The sequence below is a fragment of the Rosa chinensis genome, chromosome 1 (genome assembly GCF_002994745.2).
Source record: "Rosa chinensis cultivar Old Blush chromosome 1, RchiOBHm-V2, whole genome shotgun sequence".
In the NCBI taxonomy this organism is placed as follows: Eukaryota; Viridiplantae; Streptophyta; class Magnoliopsida; order Rosales; family Rosaceae; genus Rosa; species Rosa chinensis.
The window spans coordinates 34,414,631-34,442,462 of record NC_037088.1 but is presented as its reverse complement, the minus strand read 5'-3'; the positions used below and the strand labels follow the sequence as shown (position 1 = coordinate 34,442,462).

At 37.1% G+C, this 27,832-nt stretch overlaps 1 protein-coding gene and 2 long non-coding RNA genes across 9 annotated transcripts in view; 1 reads left to right on the top strand and 2 right to left on the bottom strand.

The window, feature by feature from the left end:
• Window positions 1-15,230, top strand: part of LOC112195031 — a 32,860-nt gene extending 17,630 nt beyond the window's left edge. For 2 of the 4 annotated variants that reach the window (XM_040516770.1, XM_024335357.2), the window contains exons 10-12: window positions 29-609; window positions 722-1,709; window positions 1,793-3,493. In XM_040516770.1, the coding sequence (XP_040372704.1) occupies window positions 29-609; window positions 722-1,709; window positions 1,793-3,358 (3,135 nt within the window). In that variant the 3' untranslated portion in view covers window positions 3,359-3,493. Of the gene's footprint in view, window positions 1-28; window positions 610-721; window positions 1,710-1,792; window positions 3,494-14,819 lie in introns of those variants that run through there. The other 2 variants (XM_024335345.2, XM_024335351.2) reach the window with 2 other exon arrangements.
• On the bottom strand, window positions 12,035-13,307 carry LOC112195045. Its single transcript, XR_002934318.2, has 2 exons — window positions 13,186-13,307; window positions 12,035-12,202 (listed from the first exon to the last, which is right to left on the bottom strand). It is a non-coding gene; the product is annotated as an uncharacterized LOC112195045 (long non-coding RNA).
• Window positions 15,231-15,996: 766 nt separating the features above from the next.
• Window positions 15,997-19,933, bottom strand: LOC112175973. 4 transcript variants are annotated; one of them, XR_002926728.2, is made up of 8 exons: window positions 19,682-19,933; window positions 19,075-19,159; window positions 18,874-18,935; window positions 17,813-17,945; window positions 17,515-17,573; window positions 17,207-17,305; window positions 16,784-16,827; window positions 15,997-16,683 (listed from the first exon to the last, which is right to left on the bottom strand). It is a non-coding gene; the product is annotated as an uncharacterized LOC112175973 (long non-coding RNA). The 4 variants fall into 4 exon arrangements; XR_002926730.2 differs by having other exon boundaries at window positions 15,997-16,680; XR_002926727.2 differs by having other exon boundaries at window positions 15,997-16,827; window positions 19,682-19,932.
• Window positions 19,934-27,832: the final 7,899 nt, after the last annotated feature.

The window sequence follows — 27,832 nt, the reverse complement described above, 5'->3', positions numbered from 1 at the left end:
TCTATATATATTTTTATATTTCATACAGATCAAAGGATATGACTTTGAACATGGTTTTATTTTATCTCCGAGAGTTGGAGCAATTTTGCCATGGTTTAATCACCAAACCATTGGGAGCGAAGCACTAGTACTTCATCTTCCTCCGGATTTATACAACGATAAGAAATGGGCAGGGTTAGCTCTATATGTTGCTTTCACTGTGCCCCCAGGTTATACGGAAAACATTCTATGTCGCTGTTCTTTGTCTACCTCTGCAGGACATGCAGAAGCGATCACAATAGCATGCTCCCAAGGCAATTTTTCCGGATCACGACGACTCTGTTTCATTCATAAACCGCGTGCACGTTTTCCAGAACAGTGGAATACGTGTAGTTACATTTCTGCCTTCTTTGAAGTCCTTACTCCAGTTGTGGATGTTGAGATGTGTGGGATCCATCTACTATACGAGCAAGATCTGATAGGGATAATCCAAACAATTACCCACTGCACTATCAGGAGTCCGCCTGTTTACTATGGGATTGGATTTGCTAACACACCACGTCAGTCGCAAATGGGTCAGCCTTTTGCGGATATAAATATGGACACAAATTTGAATGAACTCGCTGCAAGGTTAAATTCTTATTGAAACAAAATTAATTCCACATTTGAAGTGCATCTCATTTCAGCCTAACTAATGCTCTCTGATCTTCTTCTTGTTGTTGTTTTTTTTTTCTTATTGCAGGACGCCATCTACCGCTCAAGAGCCTGTAAAGACCCTTGTTGGTCAAGTAATTCATTTACGCATACATGGTGACACCCCATTCAAGAAAAAATATTCAGTGATGGAGTGGAAAAAAAACCTTCAGTTTTTGCTTCAATGTTTCTTTAGGTTTCCTCTATCTATAACCCTCACTCTTGGAGGAGACGTCATCTCTAGCCTAGGTGATTCTGATCCTTACTGTCTCTGCAGCTCAAGTATTATCCCTCAAAAGGACATTCCAAAGTGGTTCTGTGGGGTGAAATATCACACAAATAAGTTGAAGACCACACTCCCTCCGAATTTGGAAAATGATGAGAACTGGTTGGGATTTGTTGTCTGTGCTGCGTTTTCAGTCCATGCGTCCCAAGCTGACGTCCTCAGTTATCTGGATTCAGAAAACTATCCGAAACTTACATGCCTTTTGCAGTGGGGTTCTGAAAGAGCTTTGAATCTCAAAGCTGGCAAGAAGTCGAGCATTGTTCTCAAGAATGAATTCATGTGGTTATATCTTAGACGATTCATTTGGCTGCGATACATACCCCATCAGAAATTTAAGGATCGGTTACATATATCTGATCACCTAGAGGCTTCATTTAGGACTGATTCAATTTCTTCCAAAGTCTTGAGGATACAGGAATGCAGCCTGCGTGTTCTATACAAAAAAGACGTGGAAGAATTTAAGCAAACAATAATAGAGTGCTTTACCTGCTTCTTTGACAACGAGGATGTCATTCGGCCGTATATAGGAGAGGATTCCAGACATAACAAGTGGCCAAGTCATGCAGATGACAGAGATTCTTATGGCACTACACCTGTTTGTCAGGGTGAACGAGGTTCTGCATCCAGTACTTCTCCGGAGTTAATGCCATTTTTCATTGAAACTGAACCTCCAGCTTCAACGGATTCAAGTTCAACCAAAGTTACACGGCAACTGAGAATGATAGAGTCATCGCTTGAACAACTATTTCAGGTACATCTGTTACTCTCTTTCTCATCTCTCTCATATACTATTACATCGAGTTCCATATACTAATCTATATGTATTATATGAAGCAGGGGGGCAGCGCACGCCACTATAATTATGGCTTTATTTTATCTCCTAGAGTCAGAGCAGTTTTGCCGTGGTTTAGTCATCAAAGCATTGGGAACGAAGTTAAAATTAATGCCCCTCCGGATTTGTATAAAGATAATAAATGGGTAGGCTTTGCTCTATATGTTGCCTTTACTCAGTCTCCAGGTTCACATAGTTGCTCTATGTGTAGTTTGTCTGTCTTCCCAGGACATTCAGTACATTCCATAAACACATGCCTCGGTGAAGACCAATTTTCCGGATCACGGAGACTTTGTTTCTTTCATATACCACGTGCGCGCTTCCCTGAGCAGTGTGATCAGTGTCCTGTCATTTTTGCTCGGTTTGATTTCTTTAGCCCAGGTTCGGAGGTTGAAATGTGTGGGATCCGTGTAGTGTATGATGAAGATATAAAAGGGCTAGTCCAAACAATTACTCAGAGCACTATCAGGAGTCCTCCGCCTTTTTACTTCTCCCAAGATGAAAAAACAGAAATCTTTTCCCCGGGGAGGCTTTTGCTGCCCGTACATATGGCCTTGAGTTTGGTTGCTTACTCCAAAGCCTGCATCCTGCCCACACGAAGCGCACGAAGTCCACTGGTTCCATCCATGAAATTTGGTAAAGTAAACTTGGTCATACATGGTGACACTCAATTCAGGAAAGATACAACCGAGTGGAAAAGAAACTTCGAGATTTTGCTTCAATCTTTCTTCAGGCTTGATCTGTCCGTAAAACTCGTTCTCGGAGAAGACACCATCGCTTTCTATCAGGATTGCTTCAACCATGCTTGTCTTTTCCCTCAAAAGAAGATTCCAGATTGGTTCAAAGAAAAATCTCTCACATCTACGTATGTGTACCCACTTCCCGATGATTTGGAAAGTGACAACAATTGGATGGGACTTGTTGTATGTGCTGCCTTTTCAGTACACCCACTTCCAACTGACCTTGGCAATTATAAGGACTCAGAACTCAGTTCTGATGTTAAGTGCAATTTTCGGTGGAGTTCTAATCCTTATCGATTCATTTCTATCAATGAGGGTGTGCTCGGCGTCAGGCCAAACAACAAATTCATGTGGTTATCTCGTAGAGGATTCATTTGGCTGCAATTCATATCTGGTGAAATCTTTAGGTTTGCCATGGATAAACATCGTCGTCAACTAGAAGCTTCATTTGAGAGTGGTTCCCCAGCTTTGTCGGTACAGGAATGTAGCTACCGAATCTTATACAAGCAAGACTTGCAAGAATATAAGCAAACAATTATACAGTGCTTCGCCTCTGTCTTTGACAACTTGGATCACAGTCTACCATATAAGGAAGACGATTCTCGACATAACGAGGAGCCAATTCATGAAGATGATCAGATGGACTCTTTAGGAACTACAAGCTTTTCTGAGGACACCCCCCATGGACGGGAAACAACAGTGGCTCTTCCTGAGAGTGAAACCAGTGGAAATTCCTTTAATCGTTTCAACAGCATACTGTTTGAGCCCATTTTGTACGACAACAAAACGGCAGTAATTTTCGCTGATTTTCGAGGATGGGAAGAATGAGAAGGTAAAGCCAGCCCGAGGTGTATATCCAGCCCATGTAAGAATCTCATCTGCATTAATTTTGTTCTCTAAACCATATCTGCGCACTTGTCTTGTTGGTAACATTGATGTCTTATTGAGCATCTTTTCTCGTTATTTGGACCGTGCATGCGTTGTGCATTTGTTGTGATTTTTAGGGGCAATTCATTATACACCTAATTTCTAAAAAAAACTACATTTCAAAAAAGAGAGATTATTCAGAGCACCGCCGTGCACTTGCACCAACATAAATGAATGGTTAGATTGCATTAAATACACTTTTTATTTATTAAAAATAAAGTTGATAATAAATATCAAGGGTTGAGATTATTTTATGAGGGTTTGGTCACTTACACTGTCGGTGCATAGAATAATTTCCATTCAAAAAAAAAATTCTAAAAGAACTAATGGAAATAACCCATTGATTATTTCTTTTTAATCTATATTCAATTATTGCCAATTAGGATAAAGTATTAGATTCTGTTTTTTCAAAGATTTACACAGATTGTCAACTAGCAAGATTAACATCATCTTTAAATATCATAATTGTAGATATTTTTTATAGCAAACTACATATACCCCCTTGATAGAATTTCAAAACACAAAAAACTCCACAACATTTGGTTTTGAATATTTAAGGACAAAAGTTTACACTTAAGGACAATATGCTCTCCACTTGCCACATGTCATGAGTTAATTTACTTTTTTACCTTTAATTACTTATTTTGACTTGTAATCCCTTTATAAGGATTAAATATTACAAATAAGGACAATCTACTCCCACTTGCCACATGTCATGAGTTAATTTACTTTTTGACCCTTAATTATTCATTTTGACTTCTAATCCCTTTATATTACTTTTTTTTCTTTTTCTAAGAATAATCCCTTTATGTCACTTTTTTTTTTTTTTTTTTAGAATAATCTGTTTATATTACTTTTTTTTAAATGAGAATAATTTTTTTTTTATGAGAATAATTCATTTATGTTACTTCTCAAAAGCCAAAAAAAAAAAAATCTTTCTTTTACACGTTGCTAAGAGAAAGAATCTCAGACCTCACTTTCCTACTACTCTCATCTCATCGCCAAATCCTACTATTGCACTCGTCCAATTCTGCTACTGCACTCATACTCGTCAAGTTCTGCTACTGCACTTGTACTCGTGTCTAGTTCTGCTACTCATGTTCTGCTACTGCACTCGTCATCGCCTAATCCTGCTACTGCACTCGTTCAATCCTGCTACTGCACTCGCTGCACTCATATTTGTCCAGTTCTGCTATTGCACTTGTACTCGTGTCCAGTTCTGCTACTTGTGTTCTGCTACTGCACTCGTCATCGCCTAATCCTGCTACTGCACTCGTTCAATCCTGCTACTGTACTCGCTGCACTCATATTCGTCCAGTTCTACTACTGCACTTGTACTTATGTTCTGCTACTGTACTCGTTCAATCCTGCTAATGTACTCGCTGTACTCATACTCGTCCAGTTCTGCTATTGCACTTGTACTCGTGTTTTGCTACTGCACTCGTCATCGCCTAATCCTGCTACTGCACTCGTTCAATCCTGCTACTGTACTCGCTGCACTCATGCTCGTATACTTTTGCTACTGCACTTGTACTCGTGTTCTGCTACTACACTTGTTCAATCCTGCTACTGCACTCATACTCGTCCAGTTCTGCTACTGCACTTGTAAAATTGACACAACAGAAGACAGAACCAATTAAATTAGTTGGATCGAAGAAGATCATGGTTAGTGGTACTTTGTTCCATTGTAGAAAGAATTCATGGCCTCCTCAGGAGTATATCCCTAGAAACACTTTACAATTGGTACGCTTCTCTCGAGCTCTTTACTTCCTCCCACAATCTTATTGTTAAAACAAAGATCGAAACTTTAAATGAGTAATCTACAATTTACCTGATTGAATTTACTATGCACGGGAATTTCACTTACTGCTCAAATTGAATTTCACTCACACTCATCATCATCTAATCCTGCTACTGCACTCGTCCAATCCTGCTACTGTACTCGCCCCACTCATACTCGTCAAGTTCTGCTATTCGTGTTCTGCTACTGCACTCTTCATCGTCCTTTTACATGTTGCTAAGAGAGAGAATCTCAGAGATCTTCGTCAAACTTTTTTCTTATTCTTTATTGCTAAACGTGTCATTGGTTCAGTAGCAAGTTCATTTGCAGTAGCAGTAGCAGGAGCAGTAGCAGGAGCAGTAACAGTAGCAGGAGCAATTAGATCTGTCAATCCATGAATGACAAATCAATTCAATTTGAACACTAGCAGATCATATCATTGATAGTAGCTAATCATATCATTGAACCAAATTGCAGATCATATCACTGAATAGTAGCAGAGCATATCATTGACATAAACTATAAACTATAGCAGCATATCAATTCAATTTGAATAGTAGCAGATCAATAATAGCTTTTACCATGGTTAGAAAGACTGAAACTTTCTACCATTTGCAATGGAGCAAAAGCGAGATATTAAATAAGACTGCAAAGAAGTTGACGACGATTTACAAGAAACTTAAGGGTCATATTCAAGTAGTTATGTGGTACTAGAACTTAAAAAGTTTACCTACCTCTGTCAAAATGAATTACTTTGTTCTCATACATCTTTTATTAACAAAAGCATGAATCCAGATAACATAACTGTTCAAATTGGTTTGGTTTGAACCTCCAACTAGTAGCAAAACCAAAACAAATCAATTAATCCTGTTTTACAGTAGCAGTATAACCTATAGTTTTCTCATCCTTTCTACCGAAGAATCTCAATAGCAATAACAACCCATGTAACTAAAAGAAAAGGCATCAGAAAAACTCAAACTGTACTATATATCATGTATTGCTTAATTTCCCACTTCCTTAGCAAACAATTTAAAGATGCTAACTACGAAAGAGGCATAATCAATAACTGAGACTATCTTATCAGCGTCAATTTCCTTTTTTCGACTAGAACTGAACTACTTACCATTATAATTTTCAACATGCAAGCAAACACAAGTATAGTAGCATGCTGGTTAGTAAAGATGCACCTTTAATAAAACTTTGATGAACTTATTAACCCCAATATGACTATTTGAAACTATCTTTCAAAGTCCCTCAAGATCCGTATATCTTTAGAAAAGGTTCAAGGAACATATTGTTCTACGAATAACAGAGCAACACATTTTGCTTCTGATAGCGAAAACGCATGAAAATGTATAGTGATCTGGTATTCCAAAACATCACTAATAAAAAGAATAGAAAAGCAATCCAGAGGCATTGACATCGACCCAAACTTCATTCACATGCCCAATCAACCGGAAAGGGGAGTTATACTGTGCAATCGAGTAAGCAGATCTACTTTCTTCTGATGTAGAATTAGCCCATGGAGACCTGCTAAGTCTGGTGGCGAGTTTCTATGCTTCTTGCACAATGTTACTATCTCTTGCAAATCCCGAGAATTTCCTGACCGCAATGTAATGACTATCCCATGTATAAGGTTTCAAGTTGAGTTCTGGAAGGGGTGTGGGTGGGGAAGCTTGAAACTTCATTGGCAAATAGAATCTCACAAAGCATGCGGATGAGTGCAGAGGGCCAGCTCTAGGGACAATGCTTGTCAGCACAGGAGCTGTCATGCCAATTCGAGAGCAATTCAAATTAGCACCTTGGATATACTGGAACAGCCTGCGAGTTGACCATAAGCAAAGTGAAATTGGTATTTTCAACTAAATTGAAACAAGCCAAGTAGATAGTAGCTACAGATTGCAGAAAAAGAAAATAGCTAATTTTAACATGAAAATGTGTTTCAAGGAAAGCCAAGTTCACAAAAATAATTGAAGCAGGTACAAAACCCAAGGGTCGCATAACATGTGCCACCTTGCAACCATCTGTAAAAGTAGAACTATATATTCGTCTTCCATTTCTCTCTGATTTTGCTTTTCTTGTCCATAAGCATATTATAGTTATCAAAGATAACCTGTAAGTGTAATATTGATCCAATATATGCTATCAATTTCTCTCACTAGTTTCAAGAACTGACTTTTGCACCATATAAACAACTCCTTTGATCATGATTAACTAATAATTAGAAACCATGTTAATGGGTATTAGACTCAAATACATGACCGAAAGATCAGATACCCAGAATTCCATGGCCGGCAATTTTGATTTTTTTTTTTTCAAAATGAAAACCTAGAAAGTATAACCAAAAGCTAAGGTGGGTAGACATGTACCTGTGGAAGCCATTTCTGGTGATATTAAGAGCAAGGCTTAAGACCTTAAGAGCAGCTCTAGCTGAATATGATTGCAGGGTTTGCTAAAACTACACAAACAGAGTATCATTGGTATGTTTATACACAGTAAAGCTTAATTCTCTCATGGAATACAGAAAAGTTGATCTTTTCTTGATTAAAATCTCTTTGCATATAAAGAACTAAATGATCAATACTGAAACCTCACAGATCCAACCACTAATCAACCCTAAATCCAAATCAAGCATATAAAAATTTTCACAAAGCTACTGAATTTCACATATCTAATCCACCTCACAAATAAAAACCGGATCAGAATCTTAATTGAACCAAATAGCAGCGAAATTGAAGTAAGGACTTAAATTGTTGACTTCCATTGAAGCCAGATTCGAGCTGAGCACGGATTTGAATCCCAGCTGCTACTGCTTCAGAGATTTAGGGTTTTGGGTTTCTGTTTTGGCATTGGCTCCGTCGCTCGGTTTGGATTTTTCATTGTTGGGAATTGGAAATTGGATCAGTGGCAATACTCGTAAATTGTTATAAAATTCGAGCATTTTGGTCATTTTTCATTAAAATTGGGAATCAGGCTTACATCATTTGGCTTTTGGGCCTGGGCTCATGTCCTTATTTGTATAAATCTTTTTAAAAGTGAGTTTTCTGTTTTTACATATTTGGTCATGTACTACTATGTAATTTTCTATATTTTTTATTGGTCCCATTATTATCTAAGTTTTCATTAAATTCATCACAATTCCTAGAATTATAGAGTTTTTCTTTATATAATTGGGAAAATGATCATTTACCCAATTTTGGGGTTAATTAACCCCACTTACCCAAACACTCTAAGAGATTGCCCACTTACACAATATTTTATACATATTTTGCCCTAATACCCAATTAAGTTTTTTTTTTTTATTGCTTTTTATTTATTTTTAGGACAATTTTGCCCTCTCCTTCTTTGTCACTTAGAGAGAGAAATCATCAGAGACCTCACCGGACTCCGATGACGGGTGGCCGGCCGCGAACTCTAGTGACCGGAATCCTGCAACCGGTGACCGGAATCCCGAATCCGGCTACCAAACCGGTGACCGGATTTAGGCGTCCGATTTTATTGCCCCATAATAATACCCAGTAGTCATATTATTACTCTCTAATAATCATATTATTGACCCCCAATAATCATATTATTGCCCTCCAATAATCGTATTATTGCCTCCAATAATCATATTATTGACCTTCAATAATCTTTTTTTTGCCCATCCCATCGCCTAAGAACACCATGATCTGCTTCTCCAAAGCCACCCTCACAGTCTCCTCGTACACCCATGTCTTTATCTGAATCACGAACCTCTTCTCTACCTCTAAATTCTTCGGCGCCTTATCCACCACCTCCTGCACCGTCCAGTACTCACACCCATCCTTACACACGGTCACGTCCACCTTCAGATTCTTTGACACGCCGCCTGAGAAACCTAAACCCGAACCCGACCCCCGCTCCCAGAGCACGTCTCGCTCCGTCTTCAGCGGAGCCCAGAGGCTGGTGTCGTTGCTGTAGTTGTCGTACGAGAACATCATGCAAAGGGCGTTGCTGGACCTGCTTGCCGGAGTTTTTGATCCAAGCGTAAGGAAACCAGCAGACGTAGGCGCTGATCTGGTTCGTACAGAGCGAAACGGTGTTCCACCAATCAGTGACAGAGGGCCACCAATCAGTGACAGTGGGCGACGGCGTTGTCGGATTCAGTTTTCAGTGAGAGAAGAAATCGGTGAGGGGGGAGGAGAGAGAGAAGAGATCGAAGAGGGGAGGGGAGGGGAGGAGGGAGGGAGGGAGAGAGAGAGTCTGAGAGGAGTGTAGTTTATTAATTAAAATGAGGGAAAAACTGTCAATAAATGTTAAATTGGGTAAATGGGAGTAAAAAACTCTTAGTTGAGCAAATTGACAATTTTTAGGCTCAAATTGTGTAAATGGTCAATATCTCTATAATTGGGAAAATGATCATTTACATGGACATCCATTTTTCAGGATGAAGAGAAGTAAGGACCAAATATTGGTTCGAGGAGAAGCACATGCGCCTCATGGAGTCAAAATTGTGCAAGACCGGCCACTTAGGCTGTGCTGTCTACCCCCTACGGCCCGCAAATGGCTTTGATGCCATGGATTCCTATTTGACTCCTCTTTCTACTTCTAAAGTCAATTGTGACTTCATGGCTCAACCAAAATCCTCATTGGTTGTTTCTAAAGCCCATCATTCGTTCTACAAAGCCTGCTCTTTAGCAAAATTAGAATCGAGACCATCCTATGCAAATGACACTAAAGAAAACATACCATTCTTGCAAAGAATCCAAGGTGATATTTGTGAACCTATTCAACCACCTTGCGGACCATTTAGATATTTTATGGTGTTGGTTGATGCATCGACACGCTGGTTACATGTCATGTTTTTGTCCACTAGGAACGCTGCATTTGCTAAACTCCTAGCACCCTGATTATCCTATGAAGTCTATAAGACTAGACAATGCTGGGGAGTTTACATCAAAAACTTTTGATGATTATTGCATGTCCATTGGGATTGAAGTTGAACATCCAGTTCCTCATGTTCACACCCAAAATGGTCTCGCAGAAGCCGCCATTAAACGACTATAAATGGTTGCTAGAGCATTGGTAATGTGCACCAATCTCTCTATTTCTTTGCTAGTGAATCTAATTCAGCCTGGATCGCATCTTTCTATTTAGGCCAATATGCTCTTCGTTGACATTCTTTGACAGAGCGAGGTTCGATATCATCATATTTTATAATTCCTTTTGCAACATGATATGAAAATGCATGATCAATAGCAATGGAATTTCTATCCATCATCTCATGTACACTAGTGTAATTCATGGTCAATATCTCTATTTAAGAGAAGATGGCTTGCTCACCATAACCAATTTTTTTTTACCTTTATACTCCTAGAATATTAAATATTTTATATATCTTTCTAATTATTAAGGATAAAAAAGTCAAAAATTAAAGAAACATTTAATAAGAAATTTTATTATTTTTAGAAACTAACTACCCATTTCTAAACAAGTAAGCACCGACTTCTCCACATCCATAGGGTGTATGCAGTTTCTAGTATAGATTTAAGTGAATGTGATATTTACTTTTTAGTAATTTAAACTTTCTATTTTAAAGGTAATTTTCTGTTTTACTTGTAAACTAACTTAAAGTATTGAACATATAAGGAAAGCAAGAACTAAAAATTTTGTTGGAAATGAGAAACTTGATATTTGAAATCTGACCTAGCAGCTCTGCTAGGGTTTCGATAAATTCTCAAATCAATGGCTGTTGCCACAAATGGGATCGCAGCGCTGTCCTTTTCCAGCGTGTTTTATGTCAACCGGGGGAGTGCCAGCGGTCGTCTTTTTCTGCTTTTCCTTCTCCTTGTACTTGCTGGCTGCAACGATGGAGGAGGCATAATGGATTCGGATATGATTTTGGTTCTTGCTAGGAGGATCGATGGAGGTGCCAGCAATCCTTGGAGTTAGAGGGGGTTCCGGCTCTCAGATTCTCGCGTCGTCGGCAACAGAGGTGTGAAAGACAGCATCGGCTCTTGGGTTGATTGTTGGACCGCCAGTGGGCATGGGATTGATGGTGGCTGGTTAGGTAATGGCCTGAACTCCAACCTAGCCCAGAAGATGGAATCTAAAGCCTTGAGACGCTGAAGTTTTCCGGCCACGGCATAGGGGCACAGTGGTGGAAGCTTCTTGGCGGCAGTGCAAGCTCTCTATGGTGGAGGCCTTGCAGCGACTGCACGAGATCACGGCGTTGGTGGCACTCTCTGGCATGGCTGGGCTGGGTCGATGGAGGAAAAAGGGAGCGGTGGTGATCCCCTTTTTTCTTCGCGGGAAAAGGTGGATGTCGGACTGGAATTGGACTTTGAATATGGTGCTAGCGTTGGCGACGTACTCCGGCGAGTGGGGCATGGCGGTGGCGGCTTGATTGCATTCTCATCTTGGATTTGCCCTAGGTTTTTTAGTTGGGCCTGGTATTGGGCTGCTAGGGTTTTGTTTTGGGTTCGGGTAGTTGTTTTCTTTAAATTTTAATTTAGTTTTGGGCCTTTATTCTTTTGTGAATGTTGGGCTTATTTTTTTCTTGCATTAAGCGAGAGTGATTGCAAAGAAAAGAGAGACCTCGATGTCCTCATTGGGGTTTTTAAATCTTACTAGACAGCTCGCCCGCGCGATGCTGCGGGTTTGTGTTTTTTCTTTCATTAATTTTATATGCAATATAGTAGTAATCATAATCTAAGAAATATTAACCGAATATGTTATGGTTTTACATAACAAACTCCAAACTTGAGACTATTTCAGCCTACATAAAAGAAGATAATCGATAAGGAAACTAATGAGGTACATTTATTGGTTTAAAATGGTACTAACTATGGAAGTAAGTTGCCCTTTCGCATCTGTGCTAGTCCTACATTTCTCACTGATGAAATTTACAAAATATTCCAAATCTCAGCCTCCACCATACACTTCACCATCCTTGTTGCCCTTTGGAAAAAAATTTCAATGTAGGATATCTACTCACTCCATACCTACATAGGACTTTGCATCAGGCTTGCCAATCCAAACCACATATTTCATATCAAAAAATTCAAGTATAATAATCTTGGGGAGTCAAATGCTATTAGTCAACACCAAGAGGAAAATAACTCTAATTCAGGAGCTAGTTCCTCTTTTGCTCGATTCAGTTTCAAGCAAACACATAACCACCATCGGAGAACATGAATTATCTAAAGGCTTGTTTCAACTTATGAAAGCTCTAACATTAGCAAAAGCTTAGAAACTAAGATGTACTATCAGGTCGAACTCAATGCTTCGAAAGTATCTAACAAACGCACCAAATATAACATAAAAGGAAAATTGGAGCTCATAAAATACTTGCAACGTATTCATCAGGGGTCCAACTAATTAATGAAATCCCATTTAATCGTGATATTCTCAAATGGATCAAGCACATCATAAGCTTCTGCACAAACATCCATCAAAACAAACCTTAAAACATCAATCTTCAAGATTTCCTATAACGTTGACTTCATTATATGCAATGATTATCATGTCAAAACAAAGTTTCATCCAAAACCAAAACACTTGTTGATTCAAAGACAACTTCTATCGGTTCATTATATTAAGGCATTTATACTATTACTAAATATAAATAAATTTGGAACACCAAATACAGATCATGACTATTTGTATTCAAACCCAAGAATTAAACAAACTGTAAAGGAATATTGAGTTTAAATGAGCATAAGAAAGAGAAGAGGTTGTCAGACGCATTTCATCAAACATGTGGTGAGCAACAGTTTCAGTTTGTCTTTCGCATTCATACTCAAATCAAACTGAACTAAATGCAAGACGTTGAATTTTTTATTGTTTTTCGATTTCAGATCGCACAACTCAAATCATGCTTGATTGAGTTCAACTGATTGCTCCTAAATCTCAGCTACCAACTACTTCAAAACCCACAAAGCGTTCAACTCAAACAGGAAAGAAAATTTTGAAATCCAATTCTCACCTATTCTCCACAACTTGGTGTATCAAATAGTTCTTCCTCTTCCCGTCTTATGTTCTTCATCTCTCTCGGATCAGCCTTCACTCTCTCTCTCTCTCTCTCTCTCTCTCTCTCTCTCTCTCTCTCTCTCTCTCTCTCTCTCTCTCTCTCTCTCTCTCTCTCTCGCAGAAGACCCAGAAGAACTCTGTTATATTTCTCTCTCGCAATCTTCTTTCTATCTCTCAGCAGATCAGCAGGGCAGGGCAAATGGGTGTAATTTGATTAGAAAGGAAGGGCAAAATCGTCGGCGGGTATTTATAACAGACTGAATGGCAGGGATGTAACTTAAGAAAAAATTAAGGGCAAAAGCGTCATTTACTTCGGGCTCGAATGAACAGTGCGACTCCAGTGAACAGTCCACGCCCTTTAGATTATAGATAATTCGAGGCTCTACTTTTCTTTGTTTTGGGCTCAATCCTAAAAGGTGGGTGTGCTAGGAGATTACTAGTTTGTTTGCTATTTTAGTTAGCTTTGTAGTTATTCTACGGAACGGTTCTTAATGTCGACCCCAGAGGGGTAGATCGTTTTTGTACTGCTTGCTAAATTACATAACGGGATGACCTCTTTTACTCAAAAAAAAAAAAAATTTGTTGGAAATGAAATACAAACTATTGTATTGAGCATGTATAGAAATACATACTCAAGTTAGTAAATGTCTGCTCATCTAAGGGACAGTTTTTAAGGGAGTTTTTAAGGGGCTGTGAGAGACAAGTGAATCTGATAGTTGAAAATAAATGCACAATTTTAAATTGTTATAATTTCTGCTTTTATATTTAATACATGTGGTTGAGATGCATTTGTCCCTCACAGTCCCTTAAAACTATCCCTTAGGTGAGTAAGCCTGCAAGTTAGTAATCAAAATATAAAGTAAGGAATAAATTAAGGATGTTATTGATTATAATAAAGCCAAATCATTTGATTTTTTAGCTTAATATTTCAAATTCAAATGGATGATAAGATCCTTAAATTTAACTCCCTACAATCAGAAAGGCAAATTAGATATATCAAAAACATTAAAAAAAATATATATTAAAGTGGAGTTCCTTGTTTTTGGGTTTTGCAAAACTTTGGGCCCAATATTGGGCTTCTGGTTTCTGGACCCTTGGAATTGGAAAAGTTGGATCTGGAGGTCCATTTCGAATTGGAGTGCTAGGGTGCCTACTCTTTTCTGGCACCGGCAACTTGCGGATGTTGGCCAATATAGAGTGGTGCTGTTGACCACCAAATATCCCTGCCCTAGCTTGAAGGGCAAGGAAAAAATATAGGTAGTGTGGTAGGGGCCTATATACTATGTCTTACTATTCTCCATAGATTATAGGCTCACTTTATTAAGTGAGCGATTAGTTCGAATATAGATGCTCTATCTCTATGTATCACAGTAGTTCTCTTACTGCAACTTCTTGATCTGTCTAGTTGAAGGCAACAGAAGAATATGTAATAACCATCTTGGCATGCGTTAATGAACTACACATTTCTTAATAATTATAAATTGTAATTTTGAGTGATCAAAACGGCAATCCAAAAACTGTTAATAAAGAAAGTTTGTTAATCTACTGACTCTCATTGCCTTGCTTTTTTTTTTTCCTTTTGGGTGTCAGGTATGTTGGTGTTCAGAAATTCAGTTAGACTTCTTAATTCACTTGCATCGACCATGGCGATGTTTGGGACATTGTTGTATTCGCAGGCGACAGCTAAAAACAAAGCGAACTGAAAAGAAGAAATAGGAATACACCGCAGTTTGTCTGTTGTAGCCTTGTAGGTGCTTAGTTTTTTACCTAATAAACTTTGTGAACTTGCTCTTGTTGTTCATCAGCTACCAAATTCCAGGAGTATGATCTCTCTCTGATTTATCAAAGTGACTGCATGTCGATGTCAAATTTCTGTTAGGATTGATGAATCTTTCTTCTCTGTTTTCACTAGTTCTTGTTGCTGGCTTTGTTTTTGTTCTGATTATGTTTATCTGAGGCTAGAGACCTAACATGCTGAGTGAAAAATTTTGCCTTTTGGTTGCACACATGGAGATGGTCATCTGATAGCAATTTCAAGTCAATCTGATGTTCTTGATAAATTCAAATTCAAAGTTCTTCAATGGTTGTGTCTTGCTTTGTATTTATACACCCTACATATTCATACATCCTGATATATATATATATATATATATATATATATATATATATATATAAGGTATATAAATATATAATTCATATCTTTGATCATATAATCATGATAAAAAAAAATATTGTTATACTTTAGTGACCTTTTATGGTTTTACCAGATTATCTACTCTGTTTTCTTGATAGGAAACTGCATGCGAATATGCGATGATGTCCTGGTCTTAGCTTAAAGACTTTTGAAATTGAAATAGACCATATTTGCCTTTAAACTAGTTGGATTATAACCAAACTCTTTGGCAAAGCAGAAAACGAGGAACTAAATTTATCTCTGATATATTACGTGCTAATTATCTAAATAATCAGGGAAGGATGTTGGGGATCCTGAAGATATATGATTCAACCCACAGTAGCTCTTTCAAAGCAAGATGAAGGGGAAAGTAAAGAGCTGTCCTCATATGGTTGAATACCAAAACAATCATTTCAGAGTTTTACTCTAATCTTGTACATGTAGTCACAAATTGTAACTATCATAGATGCTTAGCGGCGATGCTCGTATATGCTGCATAACCAAATTCCAACTGAAATAAATCAAATCAACATAGGACTTAATGAAAGGACATCAATTTAAATCCTGGATTTTCAAATTGAGAGAGATCAAGAATTTTCACTATTTCTTAGATTCGTGGACCAAATTCAATTCAGATTGAATGAAAATACAAAGAATTCAAACACACAAGAAGCTTCATTCAATCATGTCGTTCTTTACAATTTTTTGCCTCCTGTTTTGATCTGTTGATCTTGATAAACTGTATTTAGGGTGTATACAGATGTGATAATCAAGTTTCAGACTAGTTACATTTTTGTGAGGGATTAACATCTACTGTCAGTTAGGAGTACACTACAACAAAACTAGGCTATCAACACCATTCCAAATGGTGTGTATTGATGGAATAGACTCCAATCATTGGTGTGAAAACCCAATAGCCACCACTTTAAACACTGGGTTGGTTTGATTTGCTGCCGTGACATATACCCAAAGAGACACTACCAGAATTTTGGTGCTTTAGAATTGTGGGTCCTACCATGCCAATGGTGCCTCTAATTTCACACCATTGTTGACAATGGTGACTTCAGAAATTTCAAATTAAAAAAAATAATCATTCAAATATGAAATCATTTCATGTGGATCCAAAGCACTCCCTTCTGATCAACAATACTCCTAGTTGAAGACAAAAAATTTTGCATACATAAAACTATCTAGAAGTTGATGTACGTTAAACTAATTGGAAGTTGAAATGTTCCTATACCAGCAGCAACGCTATCCATCTTCTCCTTCAATCACGAGCTACTACATCAGACAATGTTAATATGAAGTGATAGTAACTTTTGAAATACGAAAACATAAGCTTGGTGCTTATCCAATTTCACAAAGAAGAAAAAATACATACCCTGCTATTCATGTCATTGGTAGATCAATGTTGACCATGGATTCCTGAAAGTAACAGAGCCATATTAACAATCAACAAAACAGAAACAAAATAGCTACTTAAGCAACTGCCCAGTACTACAACAATCAACACTTCAGCATAAAACACAATTATATTCATACTCTTAATTCAGAATAGTTCAAGACTACAACAAAAAACCTACTTAAGCAACTGCCCACTGCTAATTATAATTCTGAATATATAAAAGTCTTCGTTTAATCCATGATGAATGTGAAACCTTGCATCTCCTCATCAAGAATCATGCACCCGCCAAACAATAAATAATCAATAATGATGGCCAGAAATTCTCAAAAAATAAAGCAATCATTGAATTCCAAAAACCAAAAAAAAAAAACACAGAAAATATAAGAGTAGTAGACATACTTCTGTTTTGAATCAGGCGTGTGTGTTTGTGAGTGATTAAGTGATTCTATAATCAATTGCTCTCAAACCAGTTTTGGTTAGGTAACCAATCAAAGTAACCTGAAAATCCAGCAATAAATGTTATGAAAATAGCCAATCTAGCAATAACATGTTAGCCAATCCAACTAATTAGCAATAACAAAAGCCCCAATAAGTCTGACATTTCCCCAAAATTATGAACTTACCAGGAGGGTATACAAAGAGACAAAATCACCATAAACTAATAAACAATGCTAAACAGCAGTCACTTGAACAAAGGGATCACTTACCTTAGATTTTTAAGTAAGGACAACCAGAAGTCCAGCCACATCGGAAACAATTCTGTACTCTGCAATTTCAAGGAAGGTAGACAAAGGTCAAAGTAAATCGAGAAAGATGGAAGTTTTTGGAAAAATGATGCAGTAAATACAATAGCAAAAAAAAGACAACCATTGTGAACCAAAGTACTTTTGAAGATGCACTCCTTTTATTTATGAGAGAAATATTCTTGAATGGATGAAAAGAATTGCATGACAAGGGATACCACAAGTTAAGCATTTAGGAATGAGATAGGAGATGTCAGTATACCTTGAAATGTTTTTACCCTCAGACTTGTGAAGACGACTAAAAGTCTAAAACTGGCGGAGGAAGTTCTCTAATACGGTCTGTTTCAAACCCATGTGCAAGGTCTCCCCATAGAGTCACTCTTACATCTTCTTTTCTGTACATGGATTGAAAAATTATAATGGTTAAAGCAATAGATATTAAATGAATGGCTAAAGTTTACAGGAGCTACTTTACCATATTCTCAATTCAATGGTTGAGTGGAAATTCAGGACATAAAAAATAGACAGTTGTTTATTTTGTCACAGAAGCAAGTTTACAGTATGAGTGTCTGTGAAACACAATTGAATTAGTGGTAGAATTTGTAAGAGATATAGGCATATGCATTTAACTGTTCAAGTAGATGTTATATATATATATATATATATATATATATATATATATACAGATTCTATCCAGAGCGGAGCTCCGCTTTGAAAATTAACGTGTGAAGTTCGAGTTTTTGGTCACTTTTCGGTCGCATATCCACATCTCGACCGTTCAGTTTTTAGGTACTAGTGTATAGATCGTCTCTGAAAATTTTCAGCCAAAATGATGATCGTTAAGGCATTGGTAACTGCCTTAAAACTAGTACGGTTCAGGTTGACAGATTCAGTCCGTCCATTGGTTTAAGCGAGTTAGATACCTTAACGATCATCAATTTGGTTGAAAATTTGCAGAGATGATCTATACACTAGTACCTAAAAACTGAACGGTCGAGATGTGGATATGCGACCGAAAAGTGACCCAAAACTCGAACTTCACACGTTAATTCCAAAGTGAAGCTCCGCTCTGGATCGGATCTGTATATATATATATATCAGCAAAGCAGAAGGCAGAAATAAGGGATAGTTGTCAAAATTAGTGCACAGATTGTTGATGTTGTGAAAGAGTGGACATAAATTTTTGTAGTAATTAATTGTGTGCAACAGAAAGATGGTATACAAAATTATGAACTTAATTAGTAATAAAAAATGCAGAATTGATTGTGGATTTTAAATGCAAGATACGAATTTTAGATACCATCGAGAGGCACGTAACTTTACCTTATGTCCTGTATGTACACTTCACATCTTGATTCTATCTTCAACCGGGAAAACATAACTTGCTGGATTAGTTTGACGCGTTCAAAAACATTAGCACAACAAAATGCAATGTATCTATCAACATAATATATGAGTGATAGGAGTTTGGCGGTTATTCTGGCTGCGAAGGCGCTCTAAATGTATGAATAGATTTGTTAATACCTGTGAGTGTGTTGTTGTTGTCAACGCGATTGATCAGCTTTCAAAAATTCTATCTTTAACTCACTGAACTTGCGATTATTGCAGCCTACATAAGAGAAGATAAATGATAATGAAAAACATTATTCAGATGAGGTATGTTCATTAACAAGTTTAAATGAGAAGTTTGAAACTGTAGGTAGATTACTGTAAAAATTATTCCCATTACTTCATAAGGGGTCGACCCATAAATTTTTATCCCAGCAAACTAAGAACTAATTCCCCAAAAGCGCATGCAACAGAAAAAAAAAAAAACAAAACAAAAGAAAATTTGCTTTCATTATCAGATAATTATGGCAAAGAGTAAACCATGGAGAAGTGCTAAGAAATATATATATATATATATATATATATATATATATGTATATATAATATCATCGATAGTGGATTATGACCATCAAAAATTGAAACCGAACTCATAAATCGGTGAGAAATCTTGGATCATAAAACCTAAGATTCAAAACTTGATTTTCTCAACATTTTCCCTGGAATCGATCAGATTGACAGTGCACACCAACACTTAATCGAGAATCAAATAGAAACAAATTGAAATGAAGTCAAGAAATCGAACCCGGTGTGAGCAGGAAGGAGCTGAGATTGCAGGCAGCTTCGTCGCTCTGAATCGGTGACTTGTAGAGATAAGGATGCAATCTGAAACGGACTTGAAGGCATTTGATCCATGAGGATTGATCATCTCATCCATCAGAAGAACCAGATGATCAAGATCTAGTGGCGGCGACCAGATCTTGGTTTCCTTTCTCTTTTTCTTTATGAGAAAGACGCTCCGATGTCTATATATATATTAGAAATGATTTTATTATTTGGCTATCACCAATGTCAATATAGTGTGTATTGTTTTAAAATATACTAGCCTCCTAACACACGCGATTGGCTTTGTTTTATGTTTTTTTTTTTTTTTTTAAATATTGGTTTAGATAATTTCTTTCTTCCTCAAACTGCAATAAAAAATAAGAAGTAATACAGTTGGTGGACTTGTGGTAAATAGCAATTTTACGTTTTTAAAAAAAAAATAAAAATATTTGTTTAGATAATTTCTTTCTTCCTCAAACTGTAATAAAAAATAAAGAGTAATACAGTTGGTGGACTTATGGTAAATAGCAATTGGTGATCCATTGCTCACACGTCTAGTAAAAGTCCTACGTTGAGATTAACAGTTTCTTCTCTCTCTCTCTCTCTCTCTCTTTCTTTTTCTCTTTCATATTTTTAATTTACTGTTTTATCCATTATCTAATAAAGTTTATAGTGTTGGAGTTTTAATTAACCAAGGGCAATTGCAGGGTTTTTGAAAATTTAACTTTAAGCCTTATTGGCTTAATTAATACTGATGGTTAATGACTTTAATTAGAACTGAGCTAGTCACGTGGCAGTTTCTCATTAAAAGTGATAAGATTAAAACTAGATAAGCACCATTGTGGCCTTGTGGGTGTTGGTGAGATACTGGAATAGTGATGCTCCACTACCCAAACGTAGAATGAGATTGAATATGTGATAATAAAACCATGTTGTTACCATTAGCCTAAAAGTGGGGATAGATTAGTAAGTATCCTTAGCCCACATTTGTGGTAGTGGTACCTAGAGCATTATCTGAATGATTTGCTCGCTTGGAAGAAGCAACTCCATTCTTTGAGATACCTGCCAAATATTAACCCAAGTACACTTGTTGTCAACTGTCGCTGAACTACCCAAGAGCCAATGCACTTGCTCAGTCTCTCCTCTTCGCGGGCATGGAGTGCTATGATCTTCTTGAGTGGCTCTTCTTCCAGTACAGACGACATGTCATTTAAACCCCCTCCAATTCTCTGTTTGATTGATTTGCCCTGATGAGTCATTTCTGGTTGCATTTGCAGATTGTTGGGTGACAAGTCACCTTTCTCTCAACAAATCATGAATTGGGTCATGCCAAAGTAATGAAAATAAACTTAGATCATACGTATTATTGAATTGCCAAAGTTGGCCAAGCAGAAGATACTGAAATGGAAGAATCTGGCCACTTTCAGGGAAACCTTTCTTCGATATCATACTCACAAAATCATATTGCCTGCAATCATTTGGGTGAAGCTTAAGCTAGCAAAACATATGAACCCACTCACAAAATTGATTGCAGGCTGTTTTGCTATCTTTTAATCACATTTCTGAAATTATTTCAGCTACCTGCTGGGAAGGTGATACTGAAGCAGCAAAGCTACAAATGTTTGGGTTATATGATATGGCTGGGCTTGACACAGATCTGATTCGTAAGACTAGTAAGAGAGTATCAACTGGTAACAGAAGTGCAACAATCACCAATGAAAATGCATCTTATTCCTCGTTAGTAGACTCAAGTGGGTTCTATATGTGGATGGGAACCGATCCCTTGTTTTCTACTAGTTAAACCTTTAGCAGTCCCCTCCTTTTATATTGTATGCTTGTAGTGTGTTTGCTTGAATTGTGGTTCCAGTTACTTGTTGAAATTTTGTTTGGGAACCTCCAGATATCATACATTTGTCATATAGAGAGAGCTGTTATCTTTGTATATAGACGTACTGGAAGTGAGCCTAAATTGAAGATCGTATCTAGTTTTGGGCGTCGGCCGCAGTTTAAATGCATGTATGTGGAATCTTGTTATTGAGAATATGGCTGCTATCCTCTTTGCTGTCAATCTCGACAATGTCAATATCTTCACTTACTAAAGGGACTAAAAAAATAAAAAATAAAAATAAAAATAAAAATCCAGAGAGAGAAAGTTCATTAAAAAAAAAAGTAAGGGTATAATATCTATTTTGACGCGGAAAGATAGTCATGTGAGTGACTTAACAGAGTTTTTAGATGAAGAGTAATTGAATAGACCTGTTGATCTAAAATTAAGAGTACAAGGATTAAACATGTGAAATTAGAAAGACTGATAGGAGTATAAAATGCTCCGTTTTTAATGTTTATCTGTTTTGCTAAGTTATTTCCTTTATTTGACATTTTTAACTTAGTTTTCATTTTCTAAGTACATTGGAGAAAATGACAAAGAAATGAGCTTAAAGACACAATAGAAGCATGTGAGACGTCAGAAATGATATGTGCAAGGCACAACAGACGCAAATTTGAGCAGAAATGAATAAATTGAGTTTTTCCAATCCTACCAGGAAAAGGATTTCCAGTTGAAGTAGGATTCCTGAATCAACTAGAAGTCAATCTCGGAAAAATGGTGGAAATGACAGAAGTGGAGTGGACTAGGATACCTAGACCTGGCAGGAATAGGAAACTTGGGTAGACAAGGAAACCTAGAAGCACTAGGAGATCATGTGGCATTAGGATTACTCAAGAATATTTAAGAAGAGTTTAAAAGACCTAAACCTAATTGGTTTCTGAAACGTCAGGAGAAGAGTCCTGAATCAACAAGGGAACCTTGTTGCCTCGAAAAGCAAAGGAATATTCTAGATGAGACATCAAAAAGGAATTTGGGAAGGTTTACAACTCGTAGTGTGATAAGGAAAGAAGAATAATTATCAAAGTTGGAGTTCTTAATAGATAAATCATAAATATTTTTTTTTTGGCCGAAATAAGGAGATAATTACTAAGGAAATTTGGCAAGACAACTTCCTAGATTTAATATTAGATTCTTCTTGCTCCTAGAAGATTTCTCTTGGTTGAATGATGCAGATGACGTGATGAAATTATTTTATTGGCTCTTGCACTAATGAATTAATTCCTTGAATTACAAGATGAAGTGGAGTTGGAGAAAATTATCAAGGATGTCGTATTTTCAACGTTAATTTCACCATTCAACATCCTTCTACACACACAAATTCATGAATCCCTTTCTAGCTACTAGAGTTATGTGTCTTCAACCAAGGAGAAGAATAACTGTGCAATATATTATCTTCCTAGCTGTCCACAACCTTTATGCGTCACCTTGGCATAATTTCTTTCAAGATCTTCAAGTCAATGTTTCAAAGTGTTTATCTTCATTCCTTCACGGTGTATCTCAGGTTTTTTCTTTAAGAAATCTTATGTTTTTTTTGTTGGATCCGTAAACTATGTGTAGTTAGTTAACATGACATTAGAGGCAAGGTTTGAAGCCCAATTTACGTGATTGACAGTATATAGTTATGTTTTATACATCTTGGTTGCTATGTTGCTTTTGTGAGATTGTTTCGAATTATGGATATCTTTCGCATGCTTGTTTTATGTGATTTGAAACATATAAGATTTGCAAGAAATTGGAGCTAGAATTAGGTTAAGCAATTCACCTAATAGTTTTGTGACCTAACTTCGAAAGTAGTCAAGGCTTTGGGCACAAGTTAGGATCAATTAAATAAGATTGCAAATAGACAAGCTTTTTTGTACTAGCTAGGTTGTGCACTAAAGTTGAAATCATTTCTTTTTTCTTATTGCGTTGAATGTGTTTTTGATTAGCTAGCTTTCTAAACTGTGATTGCATGTTCAATAGGTTTAATATATTTAGGTGTTTTGACTTAAATTAAATATTGAAAAAAGTAAAATAAGAGAAATAATTTGCTTTTAACGTTTCACTTGGTCAACTTCCTTGTTATGACATATGCAATTGATATGAACGTAGAGAATATAACTTGTTTCTTTCATATATTTGTGGTGGATTCCTCTGCTTCTAACGTTCCATTTATCCATATTATTTTAAATCCCAAATCATTTGTTTTATTTTTTTTGTTTTGCCTTAAAAGAACCTAAATCTCCCCCCCCCCCCCCCCCCATTACGATTTCACGTGATCTATTCTTTTGTTTATTTTTGTATATAGCACCAATACCGTATTTTGATTCTTTATTTGTTACTTGATTATTTTTGCAAATACCATCATGACTTACACTAATAAAATTCAAGACCTTTCAAAATCAATTCTGAACTGAAATGCGCAATTTATTTATTTTCATGAAACCAGAAGAGGACTAACTCATCGTTCTCTCTCAAAAATTTATTAATAACACCAAAATAGTGCAATAGGAATGGCGAAGGTAGCCAAAGTCATTCTTAGCAAAGGTATAAAGAATGAAACCCAAGCCTCCAAGGACCATTCTAGTAAAATCCTTACAAAAGCAAAAGAGAACACACAAGGCTAAAACTAGCCAGATGCAAAAGGAAAAATAAAGAAAGCAACCTGGGAACATTAATTGAACATATAAACTGGCCAGATGAAAAGGGCCCTGATGAGATGAGGATATAGACGTTCGCTGAAAGGAAATTGGCTATTGAGATGAGGCTCTTGATAAGGCCGTTGAGAAGGCTCTTGATGAGGGCCCTAATGAGAGGCTACAAATGTTAACTGAAAGGATTTTGGCTTTGCCCAATCCGGGATTGCCAGCCTACTTCAACGTGGAGTTCTCGTTTGAGGACACAGATTCAACTACTGAGACTCAAGATTCAGATTTTCTGCAGCCAGATTCTAATTACTTATTTCCTTTTGAGTAGACATGAAGCAATGCATGGAAGGCGTTTTGTGCAGCATGGCTTGGGAACTGAGGGCCTTCTCAGCGGCCTCATTAAGAGCCTTCTGCAAAGCTGATTTCCTTTCAGCGAACGTCTATAGCCTTATCTCATCAGGACCCTAATGAGAGGCTACAAACGTTTGCTGAGCCAAATTCGAATTGCCAACCTACTTCAACGTGGAATTCTCGTTTGAGGACACCGATTCATCTGCTGCCAGATTCTAATTACTCATTTCCTTTTGAGTAAACATGAAGCAATGCATGGAAGGCTTTTTGTGCAACATGGCCTGTGAACTGAGGGCCTTCTCAGCGCCCTAGCAAGAGCTTTCTTAGCGTCCTCATCAAGAGCCTTCTGCAAGGCCAATTTTCTTTCAGCAAACGTCCATAACCTCATCTTATCAGGGTGAGAAGCTACAGAAGTTGGCTGAAAGGATTTTGGCTTTGCCAGATCTGGAATTGCCAGCCTACTTCAATATGGAGATCTTGTTTGAGGACACAGATTCATCTACTGAGACTCGGGATTCAGATTTTCTGCTGCCAGATTATGATTACTCATTTCCTTTTGAGTAGACATGAAGCAATGCATGGAAGGCGTTTTGTGCAGCATGGCCTGGGAATTGAAATACGCAATTAAATTCACTCAAACTAAATTCCATAAAATAAATAAAATATTAAAATATCATAACACCATATTGGGGTTATTTATCATGAGCACTGTTGAAGCTTGTCCCTAATCCTGATTAGGACAAACCTCTTTCTTTTTGAGCTTTCTCACTGTTTTGGGGTTTCTCTTTACTTAATGATCTTCATCACCACCATTACCCATAATCTTCTTTCTCTTTTTAGTATCACTACCATTAATCTTGGTAGCTGTGTTATTATTGGTGGTGGAAGCTTTTTAGGGCTTTTCCTTAAAATTCAAAGTACAGTAATATCACTTTCTTTCATTTGGCCTTCTTCCATCAACCATGCCCCATTCTGATAAGAGTCGCATCCATCTTCATACTGAAAATGTCGAATAACATTGATTACACTCCGGTTGCTACCATAAACCTTTTTAGAGGACTCACCACTCCATGTTCCGGAACTAACCTTCCTATCAAAACGCTTACCAGCATAACTCAATTTCTTACGAACAGTAATGGTGTGTTTGGGTGAAGGAAAGTATGATCGAATTTAATTGAAAGTGAGGATTTCATAATTTCTAAAAGCCAATTCCCTCGTTTGGCATTATCAGATTGGAAATTTTAAATTTCTCTGTGGAAAAAAATGAAGGAATTCGTTATTTAAATTTCTCACTTCAATTTCCACCAAAATAGGTGTCATTTACGAATTCCTTTACAGTATTCAATTTTTATTTCCAAAACAAGACTTTTTTTTATTTTATCTTTTTATTTGTTTTAAACTTTCTTAATTTAATTTATTACACATTTCAAATCCTAAATAGATGCAACCAAACAATAGAATTTGCATGTCACGCCCCTGATTTTACACACATGAAAATCGATATATATAACCCCATAATTATATATGCGTGAACGTCCAGTCATCAATACAAAATACCTGGAATATTTTTCCCTTTAACTTACACAGATATTGATGCCCTGAACCCTCAAAGTTAATATACACTCGCTCCATAGAGTTATATATTACACAAGCTTACGAATTAAATTGTTAACAACAAGATAAAACGTAAATGCTCCTCAGAGTAACTATACAACGGAAGTCCTTATCAACGGTAAAGTCACAAAGATGGCTTCCTACCGTAAAGCTGCAAAGCGCCACCTCAGCTTCAGCCACGATTTCCCTGACCTGCAGGATTAACCCCTACACCATTCCATTGAATAGTGCACCGGGTTTCCACACAACAAAACCCGGTAAGCTTATGAAGCTCGTATGAGTAACTCAAAACCAATTACACAAATTTCACAAAAGCCTCCCGCTCATAACCTCAATCCTAGCATTCAATTACACAAATTTCGGTCAAACAAGACTTCCTCAAGCAATGTTTGACGCCATCCTAACGCACTACGGCGAATTCCAACATCACACTCATTTCCCATTTCCCCCCCTAGGAGCTTTTGTCATCAACATGACATCAAAGGTGAAAATCAATGAATCACCTTCCTATCCTCAACACAGAGTATAATTCGTCACCACTATAGCTCTTAAGATAAATCAAACCATCAATCAATAAAATCAAGAAGAAACAAGGCAATCACATATCAAAGCAAGCAAAACAAATCATAGTAACCCCTGCATATAATTTAGTTCAGGAGGTCACATTTAGTCAAGCAATTCAAGTCAAGGTAGTCATCGAAGTCCCACACTCTGACGTCTGTAGGTAGCCCCAACCATCACAGCAGTCCTCTCAATCTTTGTTAACTTAATAACAACTCAGCTCCGCTACCGAGCAATCATCACACTGATCATCACCTAGATTTCCACCGATCATCACCCAGATATTCATCGTCCAACTGATCATCACCTAGATTTCGAGGATCATCACATAGATTCACGCAGATATCGCTGGTCATCGCACAGATAGCGATCATCACATAGATTTCGCTGGTCATCACATAGATAGCGATCATCACATAGATTCATGGCTAATCATCACCTAGATATCAACCATCCTACTCATATTCCTACACAAGCTACACAGATATTTATATACAAGCTTTACATGACAATCATCACGAAGATTCACCATACTGATGTCATCGATTCATTACACAAATATTCATACACAAGCTTTTCATGACAATCATCACAAAGATTCACCACGAAATCACTAATACATGAATATATATGTATATATATATACACCCCATAATATATATATATATAGACACACATAGTCATCCACTCAGAAATGCCACTAATACCAACTATAGTCGTAGTTAACCTAATAACTCCAAGACAATAGGGTAGTCATGCTCATAACAAATATCGATCATATTCATAACAAATATTGATCCTGCTCATAACAAATATCAATCATGTTCATAATAAATATCGATTCTACTCATAACAAACATCGATCCTGCTCATAACACATATCGATCATACTCATAACAATTATCGTGAGATTTCCCCAACAAACGATAAAGATAATTCGTTCACTAATGAACCTTGTGAGATTACTCACCTCGAAACTCCCGCTGCGTCTTCAATTCAGGACAAGGCAGCCAATCCACAAAATAGCCGTCCAAGGAGTACTACGTCACGTACCTAAGGAATTACAGCTCTCATTCAGTCAACGAATCAC